This window comes from Aotus nancymaae, unplaced genomic scaffold (assembly GCF_030222135.1).
Source record: "Aotus nancymaae isolate 86718 unplaced genomic scaffold, 86718_ANA_hifiasm-v0.15.2.pri h1tg000064l_1, whole genome shotgun sequence".
Lineage (NCBI taxonomy): Eukaryota > Metazoa > Chordata > Mammalia > Primates > Aotidae > Aotus > Aotus nancymaae.
The window spans coordinates 19,226,950-19,247,793 of record NW_026988479.1 but is presented as its reverse complement, the minus strand read 5'-3'; the positions used below and the strand labels follow the sequence as shown (position 1 = coordinate 19,247,793).

The following is a 20,844-nucleotide window of genomic DNA, read 5'->3' as shown; positions in this document are numbered from 1 at the left end:
TGGGAAATTTACCAAAAAGAAGAAGACAGTGTCTGGCCACTAAGCTCTGGCATAAAGGAAGATACAGATTGTAGATAAAGGCCACAGATAGGATTAATGAACCAAATGATGTTGGTTATTGCATGTCAATATACTCCTGAACTGATCACTGATTTTGTTTTTCTCCACAGGTTGTTCTGGCTATGCAATACATGTGTCTTAACTTCTAAAAACCAAAAGTGTGATAGCTTAATAGGGAACGACTTGGCCTCCCACTAGCCTCTTCACCAAGGTTCCCAGCATCATTGCCAAATGAATAAACATAATCCCGAATTCTGGATTCATGTTAGAATACAAATAGAGGAAATCAAATGTTAACACTGGAAATATATTTCTTGTGGAATTTACTTCACCTAACTCCTGGGTCTGCTGAAAACTGGAAGTTAAAATCAAGTACCAAAGAGTGCAGGCTGATTTACTCTTTTCCTTTCAGAGATCAATGACTCATAGTTTATAGTTTAGAATAATGCTATATCACAAAATAAGGAATCTGCAGGGTATCTTCATTTAAGCACATGAACTAACCTCTAAGAACCCCTTATTTAAAAGGTTTCAGTATCATTGTTTCATTTCCTCCCCCTCTGGTTTCCTTTTATGTCACTAATTCTAACACCTAGGCTGTCTAAAGGTGTTTGTATGTGATTGACAATTCTCAAGGATCTTGTTCCTTTTAGATAGATCTTAAATGAAGTTAGCTTAATTAAGTCTGCAGTACAACTCAAGTCTCAGTACAAAAAGCTACAGAATCAAGCAGCAGATTTGTAAAACCCTTAAAAGCAAATTTTAGAATTGGGGGGAGCAGGGGGCCTTTCAGCAGTCTACACTGCCATCTAGCCAAGACTACATTATTCATTGCAACATCCATTTGTGTTTTCAAAGCCTCTGATGAAAGCAAATCTTCAGCAACCAGCTTAATAGACCTCAAAGTCCAGCTAAATGAATAGACAGCAGTAATTCATCCACTGAGTATACTAAGCTCCTGTGGCCTGTTTAGCCAAAATGTAATCATCAACCTTATTTTCACAATTCAATATCTAGCAAAAAAAAGATATATGTGTTTGTTTCCATTTTACATATTGCATATACCAACATCATTTTTATCTTGTGATTTTGGAGGCCTTTGAATACTCTGTGACCTCATTGGATAAAAGTTGCCTTAGGTTAGATATGAGAGCTGAATTATAGCCTCTGAATCTCTAGCTGTAACTCAAGACTTAAAAGAATTCCAAACCATTTTCCTTAGGTATAGACAGAACACACAGACCATATACATTTGTGAAGAGAATTGACACACATTAAAAATTAAAAGAACCCTTTGTACTTACGGTAGAAGACATATTCAGTGTAGCTTGACCAGATCTTGTCATCTGTATATTGGTTGATGAAAGATGCTGTCACTGATGAGTTACAGGCCACCATGTGGAATCCACACTCTGACAACATATCAAAAGCCCTTTCCAGGTGCTTGAATTTGAGATAAAATCTGGAGGTGTATCTTTCTGGGGCTCGGTCAGGGTCTCTGCTTTCATTCAAAGTTTCTCCAAAGACTTCTTTTGCCAAGGAAATCCTTCCACAAACCAAAATCCGGGGAACTCTCCGAAACTTGGCATCTGCCTGTCCCTCTCTGCCCAAGGTGCAGGATCCTCTGTAACCCAGAGTAATGAAACCCCACTTGCGGTCGGCAGGGAGCAGGGAGGAAGGGGGGCAGATTCTTGTGTCGCTTCCTTGGGAGGCATCTTCAAAGTCACTGTGGCAGAATTCATCTGGGCTTTGCTTGATTTCATCAGGGGTTAGGAGTTTGACCAAGTCTGGGAGCTGGAAGTATTCAGCTTCCCTTTTCAGTCTTCCTTTTTCTGGAAAGTGATCAGGCAGGACCACCTGCCTGTCCCTGAGATAGTCCAGAATATAACGGAACAAGAATCCATCTCTGTCAATGAAAAACCTTCCCTTGGAGTCCTTGGCTAGATCGTTAGCCATGTCTCTCTTTGGGGAAAACATTTTCCACAGGAGGGTATGAGGGATGCTTATCAATGTGGAATGGCGAGTAAAATAAACTTGACCCCCGACATTCAGCTCTACCACCTCAGGGAAGGAATTGGGAACTGCGGCCCCTTGTTCTCGAGGATAATAACGACTACAGTTTCCACTCAGAGCCATTGTCCCTTTCTTCTGCTGCTGCTATTTTGATTTAAAGGTGCAATCCAATGGAGTCACAGCCTTATCCTTTGTATCAACTTGTAAGAAAGGGAAAAAGATGCTAACCTATTAAAAATGACCTCCTCTTATCCCAGTTTTTTATCCCCCAAGAAAGCAAAATGTATCAGAGTCCACAGGTGAAGTGATGCTGAAAAAGTAGTTTAAACCCTGGATGGTAGTGAGCTATTACTTCATAGAATATAATCAACTCATCTATATCCAATCTTCCATGAAGCTCACAGGCAAGGCAGGCCAGGTCCCCAGTTACTCAGATGTCCGTCTGAAGGAAAAGAGAAAAAAATATTTCCTCAAACCCAGAATGAGTCAGAAAAAGAGAGTCCTCTGGAGAGAGAGAGGGAGGGAGGGAAAAATAGAGGGAGGGAGAGAGAGATTATTTTACATAAGCAGCCCTGGAAGTACTGATCTCAGCCATTCTTCAATTAAATCACAGCTTCTCTCATGCTATTTTGTGTCTACATGTTTATCCATAAGCCGCTGTCTCCAGCAATTAGTATGAAAAACAATTCTACTTGTAAGACTACATTAAAAAGAAACATACAATTTTCAACTTCTAAAAGGGAATTTTTTTTCAACTGGAGAGGAAAAGCAATAAGTCTTCGAGCTTACCTTAGTGAGTGCTGGAGACCCAGTTCTTGTGAAAAAATAATAATAATAGGAAGAACCATTCATAAAGCAATCAGAATCCACAGCCAAACTGAGTCTGGATCTTGTCAAATCCCAAACAGGTAAACGACCGAGGTATCAATGAAAAGTGCCAGGCAGGTGTGCTCTTGGAAAATAATTATCATATATATGTATTTATATAAATGTATATTTGTGTTTATGTATGTATGTAGGTACGTATGTATTCACTCCGTATCTTAAGTTAAAACAAGTCACAAAAAAGTTAAACCGTGATGAGAGAAGGTTTGGTTGAAGAAGTAAAGCAGAGAAAATATTCAAAGAAAGCTTCCCCAGGAAAAAAAAAAATCTTTGGAAAGGATCCTTAAAAGAGAGTTGCAAGAGGTACCAGGACTTAGAAGCTTTTCAGAAAGCCCATAAGCAGAAAGATGGAAAGACGAGCCCTGCTGGGGTCCCAGGTTGCCACCCCACCTGCCGGCAAGGGCAAACGGACTCCCATGTTCCCAGCCAGGTGGGAGTCGGTGGGAGCCGAAGGCCAAGGCAGCGCAGAGATGCCAGCGGGGGGCCCGGGGCTCCGGCTTCTCTGGCGGCGGAGCTGGGTGGTTCCACAGTTCCCAGTGCAGTTCGGATGCTGTTGTTTCAGCAGTGCAGGCAAGAAACCATCCAGGGAAATGACTATTACATCATCTTAAAGGAATATAGCTTGGAGAAAGCGGAGGCAGCTCCGAGTCACGTCCTCCTCGGTGACAGGTTGCCAGGACTGCACGGGGACGCCGCGCTCCAGCGGGGGGCATGCGATTGCGAGGCGCGCGGGGCTTGGGGCGGGGACGCAGCGCTGCGCAGCCACTTCCCTCCCTGTCCTGTCCTGGATGGAGTCTGGAGTTTCCAAGGGCCTTTTCCTTCTTTCTTGTCTTTACCTCCACCACCATCACCATCCCACAGCAAATCCCTGCCCCCTACCCAAGAAGTGAGATAAACACAAGTGACTTTTTATTTGAAAAATCTGCAGACCTTCTCCCCCTCCCCCGCCCCGTTCACAGAATTCCAGTTGAAGGGCAAATTTCCCTCTAAAGCTTGTTTAAAAACACACGCACACAAAATGACCCCAATGTTCAAACTACAAAGTGGTTTTTTTTTAATCCTTTGATTTAAACCATATTCACTCAAATTCCCTCTTTTTTCTTTTCTCTTTCATCCCCCTGCCACCACAACCCCTAGAAAATAAATAAATAAATACTAATATATACGTAAATAGGTAGATAGATAAACACTCTCTGGAATTAATGATGCTCTTTCAAAATGAAGACATGAAGCCCTGGCACCCACAGAAAGCCCACCGTTTACATCCATAAGTCATTATCTTAGCTTACCTGTAAGAAATTGATACCTGCAATATTTGTCTGTGGTTGTTTCCTCACTGAGCATCTCTTTGGACGCACCCCCAGCCCCTCCCAAGTCATCCCAGGAGGACTCTGGTGGAAGGCACTCCTGCTAAAAGACATTTTACTCCTGTTCCAGAGGGCTCCCTTAAGTGCATCATTAGAGTTTCAGGAAGGCATTTCCAGGGCAACCTAATCCACTAACAAAGTGCTTCCAGTTGAGCCTGCCAGTCAATAATGGCCCAGCCAACAGCTTACAGTAAGTCAGCCATTTCCCCTTTAAAACACCAGTGTCTTAGGGCTCGCATTCCTGATAAGAATATAGTGCTTGGTCAATGAATAATATATATGAGGCACACGCCATCCTAAATAATTGCTATTTTTAAAAAGTGAAAACCAAAAATGGAGGTGAACTTAGGAATTATGCACATTTTATGAGAAACGTGTTTATTGCCAACTCTTACCCAAAGAATTAGCTTGAAGATAACGCTCAACAGTAGGATAAAGTAGTTTCTAGTTTAACAGTCCTTTCTTTCAATAAGTATTGGGTTACTGAACATATTCAGAGTATTAGCTAACATACCTACACCTGATTATATTTGACTTTGTTTCTTTAACTAATGCATTAACCTGTTCTGGCCTCAATCATTAGGATTTTAATGCTGGACCAATCAAGATGTTTGTTATGTGATGCACTTATATCGCCATCTAGTGTCCTAAATTATCCGTGCAGCTTTGTATTTGGTAATGCAACTGGGACAAAACATTTAGATTTTCTTTTAAGTTTTTATTGTGATTACTTGGTATACATTGCTCACCATGACAACAAAATGAATATTTCATTGCCGCCAGGTCAAAGATAAAATAAATCTATATTTAGACCTATTAAATACTGGTTTTGGTTGTAGTTAAAGTAAGCAAATGTTTTGTTTTCTTTTATTTCTAAGAGACTAGGCCAAAACGCCATGACAATAGCTTTGGAGCTCAGGTATTAAAAAATGGCAGAGACAGTATGGCAGTAGGTGGAGAAACAGACTAAAAAAAAGTCGTAATCTCTTAAAGCTAAAAAGGACTCAAGGAATAAAAATTATCTCAGAGATGCAGGACTGAGGAACAGAGAAGGTCAGCACATTCTCAGGGTGACACAGTTACAGAGTAGCACGATGGATTTTAGACCACTGACTCTTCAGGATAACCTGTGTCCTCATTTTAATCTTAGATATTCTTGAATAGGAATAGAGAGGTGGCAAATTTAAGAAATAAGATTTTTTTTTTAAACAACAAATTTCAAGACATTTTCTCGAAATGTGAAACAACAAATTTCAACATTATTAAACATGTTTTTAAAAAGCAAGCCATTTAAAAATATTAACATTAATTTAAATTGCAAGGTTAAAAGACTTTATAATATCAAAGAAGAATATTCTGAATTTTTTAAATGAGGAGTTCTTTTCATTGGTCTGGGTTTTATAGGTTAGGTTACTTTTGAGACAAATAGGTTCTTAACCTTTTTCGGAAAATGGACTGCTTAGAGAATCTAATAAAACCTAGGAAATGAACCCAGGATCATAAAATTTGCATTCACTGTCAGTGTAGAACTTCTCAGGAAAGGCCGAGTAAAAAGAGGAACCGGGGTGGGGCCATGTAGTTGATGATTCGCATTCACAGAATTTCTCAAATTTTGACTATGAAACTTCTTTTTGCAGTGAGATTACACGTACATTCACAGAGACATACTCTGAGAACTGAAAAATGGAAAACATTCACCAGACAACCTTAGTCTCGCAACCCATGATTTGACCATACTACCAGAAACACATTTTGAATTGGTATTTTTCTTAAACACTGTAAATATCCTGTTTTGCACAATTATATTGCATCATATTGTTATGTGCTAAAAGAGTTTATCATAGTAGGCAGTTAAAAATAAGCACTTGCTTTGCTAACTTTATTTAGGCATATCTACTTTTTAATCTACATGGAACCTCAGAAAAGCAAGATGGTCTAGGCCTCCCTCACCTTCTGAGAGATCAAGGGTTTGGTTCAAGATTGGCCTGAAGCCCATTCATGTTGGGGTTCACAGATGTCAGGTTAACATCACCAGATCTGTACTCCTTCTTGTTCCTTTAGTCTCAGGGATGAAAACGAATGAGTGGTAAGATTAAAAAGATAAAAGCCTTGAAGGAAATAAAGCAATACACCACACAAAGAGATTTAAATAGTGCTAGAGTAAGCGAGTGTGTCTCAGGGAAGTTGTCAGTAAGCCCGGCTGTTTGGTGCTTTAACGAGGCAAGAAGCCAAGTCTAGGCTGTAAGTGTATTCCTAGCCTTCGTGTCAGCAAATAACACCGCTAGTGTTATTATTCTCTCCTGGCAGCTCTCCGCTGAAACACTGTGGGATGGAACTCCCGGCCTGAAGGCTGAACAGCATACAGCAACAGATTTCTCTTAGGGGAAGAGCAAGGAAGAATGTTCCATCCTGTTCTTTGTAGTATTCAAGCATATAGACATTTGTTAGGTAAATTGTGAAATTGATAAAATATGTTTTTGCCTCTGTTTCCTACTTTCACTTACATAGCTAAATATTGAAGGTTATATTCTCAAAATGACTATTTTAATTTTGAAATAATGTGATCACTCTCTACATTCTCACCCTTAACACATCCTAAGTTGTCTCTGCTTTCAAGGAGAGAGAGCTTTCATGCTGACAGCCTTCGCTATCAGGAAGGAAACAGATCTCGTAAACTTACTTATGCTAAGATGCTGCACACTCATTGTGTTAGATGCTCCCGAGGACTCCTGCATTATCACCATTATCTTAATAGCTGCTGTTTATGGAGGGATGACCATCAAGTCCTCACCACAGTCATTACCCCTCTTCCAGTCTGCCTGGTTGACTGTGTGACTTTGAACAGGAGACTCATGTCTCTGAGCCAGGGTATGGTTATAATAAGAAGACCTGCCTCCCAGGTGTGTTGCAGACTAAATATGAAGATACATGTAAGCCCTCTGGTACATTCCATGGCTCTTAGCAAGTGCTTAGTAAATGTCATTAGTATTCATGATAGTGGTTAAAAATATCTGCACTCACTGTTGTTAAACTCCAGTTGAGGCATAAAGAAATTACAAAAGATGCCCAAACATAGAAATAGAGTTCTACATCCAAAATTGTTACTCTTCCAGTATGAAAATTCAGGTTAAGACCATTGCTTGTTATAAATGTATTTATTATTCATGGGGGAATTTCAGGATTTGGTGGGAGAGATGGGGTGGCAGGGTGGGAAATTGAAAATAATCAGTATCACAGTGATTAAAAAGGAAAATGCCACTATCTTTTGCCAGACAAGATTATTTTCTTGGTACCCTTTCATTCATACTACATGGATTTGTTAAGCATGTATGTTGTATCCAGCGTGCCAGGTAGTTGAGATGCAAAGCCCAATTTGATATAATCTCTGAACTCAAACACTCACATGCAAATGCACATACAAACTCAAAATCCTACCAATGGGGGAAAAATTAAAGTTACATTGACTGGGTGTGGTGGCCCACACCTGAAATTCCAGCGCTTTGGGAGGCTGAGGTGGAAAGACTGCTTGAGGCCAAGAGTTTGAGACCAGGCTGGGCAACATAGCAAGACCCTATCTCTACAAAAATAAATTAATAAATAGAGTAATTAGCCTGGTGTGGTGGTGGATACCTGTAGTCCTAGCTACTTGGGAGGATGAGGTGGGTGATCACTTGAGTCTCAAGCTCAGGGGTGCAATGAGCTATGATGGTGCCTCTGCACACCAGCCTGGGCAACAGAGTGAGACCAGTCTCAAAAAGAAAACCAAAGTTACAGATTCTTGGGCACTGCCTTTTATTTTCAGAAATATCCCTAGTACTATATTTAGCCTTTGGTGTTACGTGGTTTACATACGATTTTGACAAACCATTTAACTTCAGGTGGCCTCTGCTTCCATATCTATAAAATGAAACTGTCTCCCCTTAAAGAGATATCATGACCAATGGCAAAATAAAGATCAAATACAGCTGTCAAATCTTCAGACATTCTAGGAAGTAATTTGCTATGTGAGAAACAGAGGAAGAAGGCAGCAAACGGCGGTCTTTCTTGTTAACGTAAAGCCTTACAAGAAAGAACTTGGATTAGACTTGTTTAATCTTAAAGATGGGAGTGGAGATCCTTTGAGTTCACCCACTGCAGCCTCAGCTTGAGATAAAAGCTTCACAGCAGATGTGCAGCCAAGTCATTCCTCTCAGTTTCTCCCTGAAAATACTCCTGATCTCTACTGTCATAAAATACAAATGAAAGCAAAAGCTGTCTGTATCACCATCTTGCCTCTGAACAGAAGTCTACAGGATAAAGTTCTTTTAAATGAACTATCATTTTAATATTTGATCTTAAAAAAATATATATTCTACTCTCAAAAAAAAAGTACTGCTCTTCAGATGTAAAGGCAACATTATTGACTATATTCACAGGGTCTAAAATTTTTGCTGTGTGTGTGTATGTGAGTATGTAGGGAAGTACACATTTCTGTAGTAGGTATAGATGTGAAGTCACATTTTAAATTTGTCTTCAAAACAAGGAAGCTGTTCTGGAACAAATGGTCAAAGTTAGGAGTGTAAAATTTGGCCATGAAGTCCAGCAAAGCCAACTCCCACATATGTGTTTTAAAACTATTATCTCATCAGCATGAAGCCTAATTAACAGAAATACACTTATTTCTGAAAATAGGTCAGCAAATAAAAAATATAGCTGCACAATTCTCAAACAATTGGTTTTACTAAATGCACATCCACCATTTTAGGAATAGCCCTAAAAACAAGAGGCCTACCTTTGTCTCCCCTGAAGTCCTTCGCCTACAGCCTGTTGATCCATGTCGTGTTACTCTCTGTATGATGTTTGTTAGCTAAGTTACATTACACATGTTGGCAGAGTCTCATTATGTTTGCTATCTGTATTATGTAATAGATCTCTCAGTAAAGAAGTAGCGTAATTTGCAAGCCGGTAATTATCAACCTTTTATATCCTACGTAGGGAACCAATCTTTCAAATGGCATCTTTGTTGTCATTCGATAATATGTAACAGATACAAGCAGAATGAAATCAGAATTGACTTAGGTATTAAGTTCAAAAATATTTATTTAAAAAAAAATCTGCCAGAACTTACAATAATAAATATCTCAATTGTCTTTAGAGTGTATTTTTTTTTTCTAAATAGTTTTATATACGTGTAAATGGAATTTGTGGAACATCCTGAAGCAACTCGAGGAAATAAGAGTTTTAAAATCCTCATTGTAATGAAAAGAAACAGGTTTTAGAATCGGGCAGAACAGAGTTTGAAAGCGGTATCTACCAGCTAAATAATCATGAGCAAACACTTTACTCATTTATGTTGGTGATGTGACTGATCCCTTTTCTGAAAGCCTGGCTCTCCCTGCTAGGAGAGGAATAAGAGAAAGTAAAGCGATACGCGGAACTCTAAGCACATTTGCCCTTGGAGATTGATAATTAGTTCATTTAAAAACACCCAGCTCCTGACTTGGAAAGCATCTACACCTTTCAAAGGATGATGAATAGAAGAGAGTGAATGAACAGGCTGGCTCATTCAAAACAGATCACATCACTTTACAGTGATTCAGCACAGTCACTTTGGTATAGCAATTGTTTGTAGAAGGCATTTTTCACAAATAAATCCAACATGTCATACTCTTAGGTTGAAATGAATCTTACCAGTGACATCTGCAGATGGGGAACAGCAGGAAGAAAGAAGGGCAAACACCAAATAAATGGAAAGATTTAGCTCAAGGAGTAAAATTGAATTGTTTTATTAGAGGACTTGAGGACTCAAAGCTGAGAACTGCAGATATGCTCTGAATATCACTTTTTTCCCTTCCCTTTTGAGTTATACGCAAGAAATCCATCGGCCAGGGGGCTTTTCATTCTTGGTATCCTCAAGCAGGTAGCACGAGGCCTAGCATCTGAGAGAAGCTCAGTTAATGTTTGTTGAATTTAATTGCAGAACCAAGAGTGATTATCCTCAGAATGGTCCAATAAAACAATTAAAAAGCTGACAGGGTCATGTCAGATGGAGCTGTTGGTTAGAAATGTAAGGTCGTTGATTCCAGTTTATTTCTCAAACATTGAGTTCTACGTGCTAGTAGGGATCTTTTCATTTGGTCAGGTCCCAGAGAAATAAGCTGACTGCGAAAACCAGCCTCTCTTAACAAACTACTACAAAGAAGTCATTCACATCTTCAATGGGGGCTCAAATTGGAATGGAAAAAAAAAGAAACACTCCTGAAAGAGTAAGAGATCAGAGTTTCCGGTTTCAAAATTTCACAGATACCAGTTTCTTAAAAATATTCATATCTGTCCCTGTGGCCAAACAAATTAATAAAATTAATTTGCCAGGCAATTCCACATACATTTTCTATCTTAATTCCTAACAATCCTGAAATGTTAGCATTGTGGGGAGAATAAAAGAGCCTCCAAGAGGTTAAGTAACCATCAGTGGATCACACCAAACCTGTCTGATTCCGAAGTCCTTTTTAACTACACCCAACTTAATTGGGCATATAATTTATTTTATTAAATATCCTCACTGTGTACCCAATATATTTTGATTTGGCATCACACAGGACAACAACACAATCCAACATACATCGCCACTATATCCAGTTCAGTGCCTGGCTTGGAGAGTAAGCACTCTATACATATTTATAAAAGGACGGTGAGAATGAACAAGCAAATGAATGAACCAGTTAGGGCAATGGTATATGGAAGTTTCAGCTGGATACAGCAAGCGTGTGATCTAAAAGTGTGGCATATCTAATTTTCTTTTACTCCTGAAATGTTGGTTCCAAATGTGAAAAAAAAAAGTTTGTGAATAAAGCATCAGAGAACTCACCCTTCATGAATCCAAAAGGATAAGTAATATATATATTTTCCAGAATTTAAAAGCTTGTAAAAATAAGACATTGATTTTAGGATAAGAATTTACATCAGGGCCCCGCGTGATGGCTCACGCCTGTAATCCTAGCATTTTGCAAGGCCAAGACGGGTGGATCACCTAAGGTCAGGAGTTCAAGACCAGCTTAGCCAACATGACAAAACCCCATCTCTACTAAAAGTACAAAAATTAGTTGGGCGTGGTGTAATCTCAGCTACTTGGGAGGCTAAGGTAGGAGAATCACTTGAACCTGGGAGTGGGAGGTTGCAGTGAGCTGAGATCACGCCACTGCACTCCAGCCTGGGAGACAGTGCGAGATTCCATCTCAAGAAAAAAAAAAAGAATTTACATCAGAACAATAAAATTCTAGTTTTTATTTTTTAAAAAAGTGCTTATATGCTTGAAAAATATGATTTAATGAAAAAATGTTTTGGCAAGATACCAGACAATTCTAATCCAACTGTTTTATGCATCAGTTACTCTGCATGCTTTCCAAACATCTGTGTAGGGTGGGTTATGGAGTTAGAAGGCCTGATCATGATTTACCTACACAGACACACGTACTAGGCACAAGATTTAAGGGGCCAAAGCACATAATTCAAATATGAGATAGGAAACATCACCTTTTTTGCTGTACAATGCAGATTTGCACAGCTTCTGCCAAGGAAACTGCATGTTACCTTTACAGACAATGATCTGAGCCTCAAGCACATCTCACAATTACCCTAGGGGTCTCTCAAAATGACAGGCTGGTACCATTGCAATATGCAGTTCCAGTGGCTGCCAGAAAACATTGGACAATCGTTTGAAATGGAGCCAGTGTTGTATATCTTCCCAATAAATCTGGTTGCCATTCATCAGGAAAAATAATGCCTATGAACAAACGGGGTGACACAAAAAAAGATTTATGTATCTCATAGAAACTGGATTCAACCTGGTATCCCTTGAACAATCTCTTGAATTTTTCATGTATTTAAATGAGGTCTTGAGAGTAGTTACATACGTTGTGTTGTTGGTGTGCCATAATACTGGACATAGAAGCTACAATTACCCCTGGACAGGGCATATAATACAATTATAAATTAAGTTTAAAAATTAGATGAATGGGCTAGGGATGGGGAAATAATAAATGTTTTATTTGCACCAAAAACAGTAATCGAATCCCTTTCTTTTATTGCCATTTGGTCCAAGGTCATTTACACCTATAAGTGTAAAGCAAGAAAAAGTAACTGCCTAATGGGAGTGACTGATGGAGTTTTATTATTGTGAAGCACTGACAATAATATAAGTGCTTCACAATAGTAAAAACTCACTCCCCTCAAAAAGAAAAAAAATCACCTGCAGAGCCACTGGCCACTTAGACTCAACCCCCTGGAGGCTCACATAGTAATGACAGTGAAGACTACTGGAGTCCAACAAAATAAGCTTTGAGCTCCTTTCAAACATATTCTCCATGTCTCTTATCATTCATTTACTCAAATATTTATGTATCTATTTGTACAAGAAACTATGTTAGTCTTTATAGAGGATGTAACAATGAGTCAAACATGAGTGTTACCTTCACTAAGCTTATAATCCAATAGGGGAAAACACTCTGTCTGACTTGGAGACAACCAGCACGCAGGAGAACGTGATGACTGCTGTTAAGAGAACTGAAAAAAGTTCTATGAGAGAAACAGAGCAACCAAAGACAAAGCCATTTTTTGAAACTCTAAGAAACACCATGCCTAGCATAAAGTGCCCATTAATAAATTATTGATGAACTAAAGAAAGTTCCACTTTGCATTACTATACATTTACTGGGTATGAAGTCAGAGAGGCACTCATTTAGAATTCATTTAGAACTGTTCCAGACAGGGCTGATTCATTAGAGTGCTGACGATCTCAGAAATATTTTATACGTATATACAAATGTAAGTCCATTGCAGCACTCGACCATACAGCTAATTTGTATTTGGTTCTCAGCCAGTGAAGACTAAGAGCCATTTGAGTGGCCCTTCCCTCTCCATTTGTTTACTCCACCAGCTCCCTCTTTGTGTGGTTCCTTGTGTGCCAGTGAACACTGAAGCTCAAGATGGCTGACAAAAGGTGCTGGAGATTCTGCAAAAGTCAAGAAAGATGCTGGATGGTAGCAAGCAGGCTGCACTGCAACAGCCTAAGCTGTCCCTAAGGAGTGGTCTAAGAAACCCAGATCAGTAGACATTTGTTGCCTGGTAGAAATACCTTGAGATTTCGAAGGCCAACATAAGCCTTGCAGTAACCCAGAAAGATAAAAAAGGTAAATAGAAGAGATCTTTGGCCAAAGCCACATATAGCATCAATTTAGTTAATGTGATCATTTCCAGGAACAGATTCTCCCATGCTAACAGGGTATGCCTATAGTTTAACATTGGGGGATGGTGGTAAAGAAGGATTCCAAGCACTATTTCTATTTCACATACACAGAGATTCCTATAAATAAGGATATCCTGAGGGTCTGGGGAAGTTGACTGTGTAAGCAACAGTTCTTTAAGGCAATGTGTAACACAAAGGAGATCGAATAAAAGAACGAGTTACTTTTGATCAGCACAAAATGATAACATTGAAGGATCTGTGGTCACCTTTCATTACTGCAAATAAAATTTTCCTGACTTATTAATATTCACAAATTCATAGTATTCACAACAAACACCAAAACACAATTTAAATACTAAAAATGATTATTGCTTGCACAGAGAAGCAATTAAGCATCATGGTTAAAAGTGTGGGCTTTGGGATCAGAGAGTTCTGGGGCCAAATCCCACCTCCATCATTTACCAGCTGGGAAAGTTACATACATCTGAGCCACAGTTTTCTGATCTGTACAACAGGAGTATAATGGTACTTCTCACACAGAGTTTTGTGAGAACTAAATAAATAATGCATGTTAAGTGCTTAGTTCACTACCTAGCCCACAGTAAATGCTCAACAAATGTAGCGTTTGCTATTACAAACACATTGCTTTGTGTCTTTTTAATGCATTTTCCCCTTCCCCAAACTGTTGTAGATTATTAGCTCCACAAGAGCTCAAGGTAGAGCCACATCACTAACATTGGCCAATCCTTACTCTGGACCCCTTACAGATGTGAAGGGAAGGAAACAGAGCAGTTACATAAAACTCCCTTGTGGATGCACAGCCTCCTACTGAGAGGTGGTTTGGATAAGTCAAAGAGCACCATACGGCACTGTTGTAATGTTTCTTGTATGGATAACACATTTTCTGCTTGACAAGTTATCAGTGTCACCATCTCTGGCCCCATAAGCTCCAGAGCTTGCTCCTCATTTGTTAGATGTCACTTGTCCCTGCATGGTGCTTTATATACAAGGATATCTGAGCTAAAGTCTGCACATTTTTAATGTTCTCTTCTTTCTTCCCTAAATATTACCCCTTGTTTATCTAATTTAATCTCTGAACCAACATCACTGTATGCAAATGACTGCAACTTCTAAATGCTTGGCCTTGCTTTCTTCCCAACTTCCATGCAGCTGCTGGGCATCTTTACAAAGATCTACCAGCACCTTACACTTGAGTCCAAAGCAAAATAATTGTTTTCCACTCCCATCTCTTTCATTTCTCCAAGTTTTTCTTCTGTGTTAAGAGCATCACAGGTTTCTTGGTCCAAGTGAAAATCCATCATCTGATCCCTCCCTTTCCATTGGAAACCAACACTCAATAATCAAATCTATCCACCTTGTCTCTACTACAATTCTTTCAGATATCTCTTCTCTTCACTTCCATTTATCCTACCTTTATTCTTTGCCTTTTACCCAAATTTGACTAGGAAATAATTATGAAGCACTTACCATGAGCCAGGCACAACAGTAGGCTATAGGCTCTATGTGTTGGGATCCAGAGATGAATAAAATAAACCAGCTCTTTACCCTCATGGAACTTCCATTATAGGCCAGAAACACAGATCATAAACAAATAAACAAATAAATGAGCAAGATAATTTGAAATAGTGAAATCAGCTAGGAAAAAATAGAATAGGTAATATAAAAAGAATATCTTGTTGGGAGGCAAGGAGAAGAGGATTGCTACTGCAGACTGGGACTTTGGGGAAGAGAGCTGAGTAAGGAGCCAGCTATGTGAAATGCTGGGAACAGTGTGCTCTAGGCAGGTGGAATGGCAACAGTAAAGGCTCAGCTGTCTGAGGTGAGACTAAGCTTTGCTTGTTCAAGGCACCAAGAAAGCCAGCAAGTTAGATCCCAGAGAGTAAGAGTCAGAGTGCAGGTCTGAGATACAGGCAGGGGCCAAACCATAAATTTCATTCTATGTGTTATGGGAAGTCATTGGTGAATTTAAAGTTAGAAGTGACATGTTCAGATTTGCTTGCTTTTTAAAAGGTGACTTTGGCTGATGTGGGGATAATAGATTGTCATGGAAACAAAATTAGTTGTAGGGAGATCAGTGGGGAGAATTTGCAGGGATTTAGGTGACGTATGATTATATCTCAGACTAGAGTAAAGTAGAATAAATGAGGAAACCTTGGTGAGGATTTTGGGGATATAGGTGGTGGTATTTCTATATGGACCTGTTAATGTTCTCCCTTCTTTCAAGTTTTTTTTTTTTTTTTTTAAATCTCAGTTCCTTTGACACAAAGCTGACAGTGTCCTCTTTCTAAGATGCCATTCTTTGCCCAGATATCTTAATTGGGTCCCCACTGCTCACAGAATAAACTCCAAAGTCCTTGGTGTACATTCAAAGCTCTCTGCTATCTGGCCTCAACTTCTTTAGCGTTCCATACAAATGGGCTTATAAAACAAGGGGAAAAAGGTTACAGAGACATTCAAAAGTTCTGAGATAAATCATTTCGCAAATAGTGATATTCATAGAAAGTGATGCTGGTTTTTGATGTGCGAAGGACCAGCATTCACAACTCTTCAACTGCTATTAAAATCTGAAAGGTTCTGTCATAAATGAAAGAACCACAGTACTTCAACCACTGGTTTGCTTTAACTTCCAAGGGAAGAAATAGGAAAGCTCTAGGAACTAGAAGAAATCATGTAACCCTTTAAAACACAAATAAATAATTAATTAATTGATTTTGTTATGACCCTTGGCTTCATTCGTTCCCTGGTCTAAAATCTCCCATTATAATGTAATTGAAGTGAAACCTCACAACAAAAGTTAATGATGAAGAGGACTATGAAAAGGTGGAACTTGATAGAATGAAATCATGTATCACATTGAACATATGACTTCCTTTCTCTTCTGCCTTAAGTAAGCATTTCTTGGAAATCGAAAATTCATGTCAGGATTATCAAACCAGACTGAAGACGTCATCAGGATTAAAAACCTAAAGTAACAGAAGGGGGCAGTGTTATCACTGTCTCTTACATCCACCTGAAGCCTTGAAGAAGAGAAACTGAAAGTTACCCTGAGTAACACTGTTCACTTACCCAGCATCCTGAAGTGAGTCTCTGTTTCAATTACTCATTTCTTTCCCCTTGTGAAGTCTCAAGCTCCCAAAGTTAGCAATGAGATGCCCCCTTTGGTCCACCAACTTGATATACCCTGCCAAGCCCTGTGAGAAACTGATCGCTTCTCACTGTAGCCTCAAGAAATGCAAGCCTGTCTCTACATTTACATTCATTATTAGTTATTCTGCCTTTTACAGAATAAATGGTGAAAGAAATTCACTTGTATTGACCATATGAAAAAAATACTTTATATTTAACAAGTGCTCATCAGAAAAACCCTAAAGTTTCTTTGTACTGCTGGGAAAAAAATGGAAATGTGCAGCTCCATACACAAGCACTGCCTCAAACACTCACTGATAGCCTGAGATGCATAGAAAAACGGAACCATCTCGGCCCTCAAGATAATTTAGCAGACAGGACTAGAGAGAGAGATGTGGGGGCAAAAGCTGGTAAACATCCCCAAAGAGGAGGTGAAATTTTTAAAAGAAATCTGAGGAAGGAGAACTCAGCCAGCTGTCTTCAGGGCTTGTGGGGGAGGATGAGAGGAATGAGGAAATATCATGACTAGACAGGGTTTCAATTGCATTTTGAAGGACAGGTGAAATCTAGAGAAACAGAAGCTAAAGTAGAAGGGAAAAAGTGGTTGAAAAAATTGTGTAGGTGTGTGTCAGGGAGTATATGGTGTGGAGCAGCAGTTGGCAAAAGAACAGTGAATAATCTAATTTGGTTGGAGCAAAAGGCACCAGTGAAGGAACAGTGGTAGAGTTGCTGAGGAGTTCGAACTTAATTCTGTAAACACTAAGTAGTCATTGTGAGTTTTTGAGCAGAAATGACAAACAAGTTTCTAGACAACTACCACTTTTACAGGGTAACTCAGAACTCATCTACCCTCTCCCCAGGATCCATTTTCCCACTTGTCAGACAGGACTTCCACCAATGATTCCCATTCAAAGTTCTAAGCATTTCAGTTTTTACAATATTGAAAAATATTTTCCCTACCATCCCCCAGCCATGAAAGAAAGGGAAATAAAGAGAAAAGCTGCTCTATAACCCATTTGGCAAAGTGAAGAATGGTGTACATTGAATGTCACACATTGAGTGACAGTAATTGTGGTTGACCTATGGCAGAGAATGCAGATATTTTATGTGTGTTGTGTATGTGTATGTGTGCCTGTGAGTGCCCATTCACTCATTCATTCAGCAAAATTTGTTTAGTGTGTTCCACGTGCTGGGCATTGCTATAGGCAACGGGGTTACCACAATGAACGCAAAAGAGTTGAAGCCCCTGCCTTCATTGAGTTCATATTCTAGACAGTAAATGAATAAGCATATGGAATGTCAGGTGATAATAAATATAGTGGAGAAAAATAAAGTAGAATGTTAATTACCATGTTAATGGGGATGGGTATTAATAGCAAAGGGACAGAAGGGACAAGGAAAGAGATACGGAGAAAGTGTGTTCTCTAGTAGTTTAAGCTAAAAAAAAGGTTTTTCCAGTCAGGGGAACTATAGTAAGGAAGGAATTTTCATTCAACAATCAATTGTAATATTAATAGATATGATAATAGAAACCAATTGCTGAGTCACTACTAAGTGACTGTCGCTATGCTAAACATTATTTCATTTATTCTTCACAATAACCTTGTTAGTGTGACACTTATAGGTGCAAAGGGAAAGTTAGGCATCGTAAGAAAGAGAGAAAGGAAGGAGAGAGAAGCCAAGGTTCAGCTAAGTTAAGTAGCTTGCCCAAGTGATCCTACGCAAATGTACAGAACTTGGACTTTAGTGCAGACACTCTGACTCCAAAGCCTGCACTCTTAACCCAGACACGGGGTTGGGGTACAGAGATAAATAAGTCATGGACTTTCCCTTGGAATTGCTCATAGTCTAGTAAGAGAGACAGACTCATAAACAAATACATCCAGTGCAGTGATAGGAGCTATAATAGAGGTATAATAGCATTAAGGAGACACAGAGGAAAGAGTGACTAAGTTCCTGGCTGCGGGTGGGGTGAGGGGTCATCTAAATGCAGACATATTCATTTGTGCTTATGTAATTCATTGCTCTCAATGGGCCTGGTTACTCACAAGGAACCTGCAGTTCCTTCTAAAGCCTTTTCCGGTGGATTTCCCCAGTCTGTCTTCACAGGTTGTGGTTTGTCAGCCTCATCCTGAATGCAATAAGTAGTTCTGACACAGAGACCACATAAACTCTTTAAAGCTACTGTGAAGATGGAAGGGAAATAACAAGATAGCAGTCTACCTTAACTACCTTCATAAAAGGCTAAGGAATATGGCAACCATGTGAATTAAAATGAGATGACCAATGGAAGGGAAAAGAGGAAAGAATTCTGGGAAACCACCTGAGAAAACCCAAGGGCATGTGTATTGTGATACAAGGTGGATGATAACAGTTACTCAGAAAAGAAAACTACATTCCATGAAGGTCCTTATTACCTAGCACGATTTGCTTTAAGCCTCCATTCTTAACCTAGGTCTGCAAATGGGCTTCACAAAATTCCCTGAAATTGTATGCAAAACTCTATGTATTTGCTCTGCATTTTCTAGAGATCCCAAGAGTTGATCTGAATTTCAAAACAGTACATGTTCTCCAAATAGGTTAAGAACTATGCCTTAAATACTTTCAGAACTGCTACTCCAGTGGATTTAACTATTTTAAAGAGCCTGGCATAATTTAAAGGGTCCAAAATGTCTAAGTGCATCCTTTGATGTTATTGTTATTTATAGCCTTTATCAATGTGTTTGCAAATTACTGGTGCTACTTAGACACCCACACAGGAATATAAGGCCTTATCATTACAACAGGGCTTGGCTTTTGATAATGTTGTGCATAGTTGGTCTTTTATCTCTCTTTTGGAAATTATTTGTAGAAATATTCACTTTTCAAAGACATTGTTCACTTAGTATTGATGCTGAACTTTTTGTGGCGGGGGAGGGGAGGTGAATATTAGATTAGGAATATTACAATGCCCCATTTGGTGTTTTCAAGCTGACCTCTCACCTGACTTTTTTCTCACTCCAAACTCCTATTCCAGTCCTTACTATTCATAACTCAAGTTGTTTAGCTGTTGATACATTCTCTTCCTGTATATTTGGATCACTTTAGGCACAATAGCTTAAATTTTATTTTGGTTAGATGCCTCTTTACTACATTTGATTTATACTCATTGAAAAAGTCTTAAGAATAGTGGAGAATCTTTCACTTTTTTTACTGATGTTGCTCAATGACAAATTTGCCAGAGGTTGAAATGTCCTACCTACTATCAGCCTAGCCATTTTTGGTTAAGCACTCTTTGTGGGTTGAAGAAAAGAGTTAGAATGAGAAAGCTTATCACCAGATGTATCATTCTAAACTCCATTGGGAAATGCATTCTTAAAACTAACTTTGACTATTTTATCATGTATTTTCTATTGTCAGGCATAAGAAAACAGATCTAGGATGAGAATGTGGCCTTAGTAATTCCCTACCACTAAATAACAGTAAATCTGGAAGAGGTACAAAGCTAATATTTATTATTTTTTTATAAGTATCAAAGGACAATTTGCAAAGAAGGATCACATTAACAGAAAAATCCAGATGAAATCTAAGATTTGGACAGTTCATTATCAACCAAAACATTTGCCTAGACTCTTCCCTATCAAAGAAGCCTTGCTGTTGTGGTAAGAAGCAAGAAACCTATAATGATAGCAGATTATCAGAGCCTCTTGCCAACCATGGTGAAAAACAACTTCAGATACATAATTTTTCAGTCTACTATGTCTAAGCTAGGCTCAGACAAAGAGTGCTGTCTACTAGATTAACCACATCCACTTCCAGTGGGGCTGGAGATGTGATTACTGAAGCAATGGCTTGTGAAAATATCTTTTGATGAAATCACAGCCTGAACCAGAAGAGCTGCTGGCAAAAATATTCTAAACAAAGATCCTGGCTGGTTTCCAATAAATAGCCTTCTTTCCTCAAACATTTAACACAACCTAAGACATCTGGAACATGTAAAATCACTTCTACAGGTAAAACCAAAAATTTTACAGATGACTTTATTAACAACATTACTCTGCATTACACAAAGAAATCCAGAGACCAATTGCTAAAAAAGAAATTTAATAAACAAGTAATTAAAAGTCTACCTCCTGCCAGCCTCAAGTCATTAATGATTCAGTGAAAGCA

At 38.9% G+C, this 20,844-nt stretch overlaps 1 protein-coding gene across 2 annotated transcripts in view; it reads right to left on the bottom strand.

The window, feature by feature from the left end:
- Positions 1-20,844, bottom strand: part of KCTD16 (potassium channel tetramerization domain containing 16) — a 292,539-nt gene that overhangs the window by 255,329 nt on the left and 16,366 nt on the right. The window contains exons 1-2 of one of the 2 annotated variants that reach the window (XM_012459611.3): positions 2,863-3,351; positions 1,365-2,515 (exon numbers count right to left, since the gene is read on the bottom strand). In XM_012459611.3, coding sequence (XP_012315034.2) covers positions 1,365-2,196 — 832 coding nt within the window. In that variant the 5' untranslated portion in view covers positions 2,197-2,515; positions 2,863-3,351. Of the gene's footprint in view, positions 1-1,364; positions 2,516-2,862; positions 3,352-20,844 lie in introns of those variants that run through there. The other variant, XM_012459532.2, reaches the window with a different exon arrangement.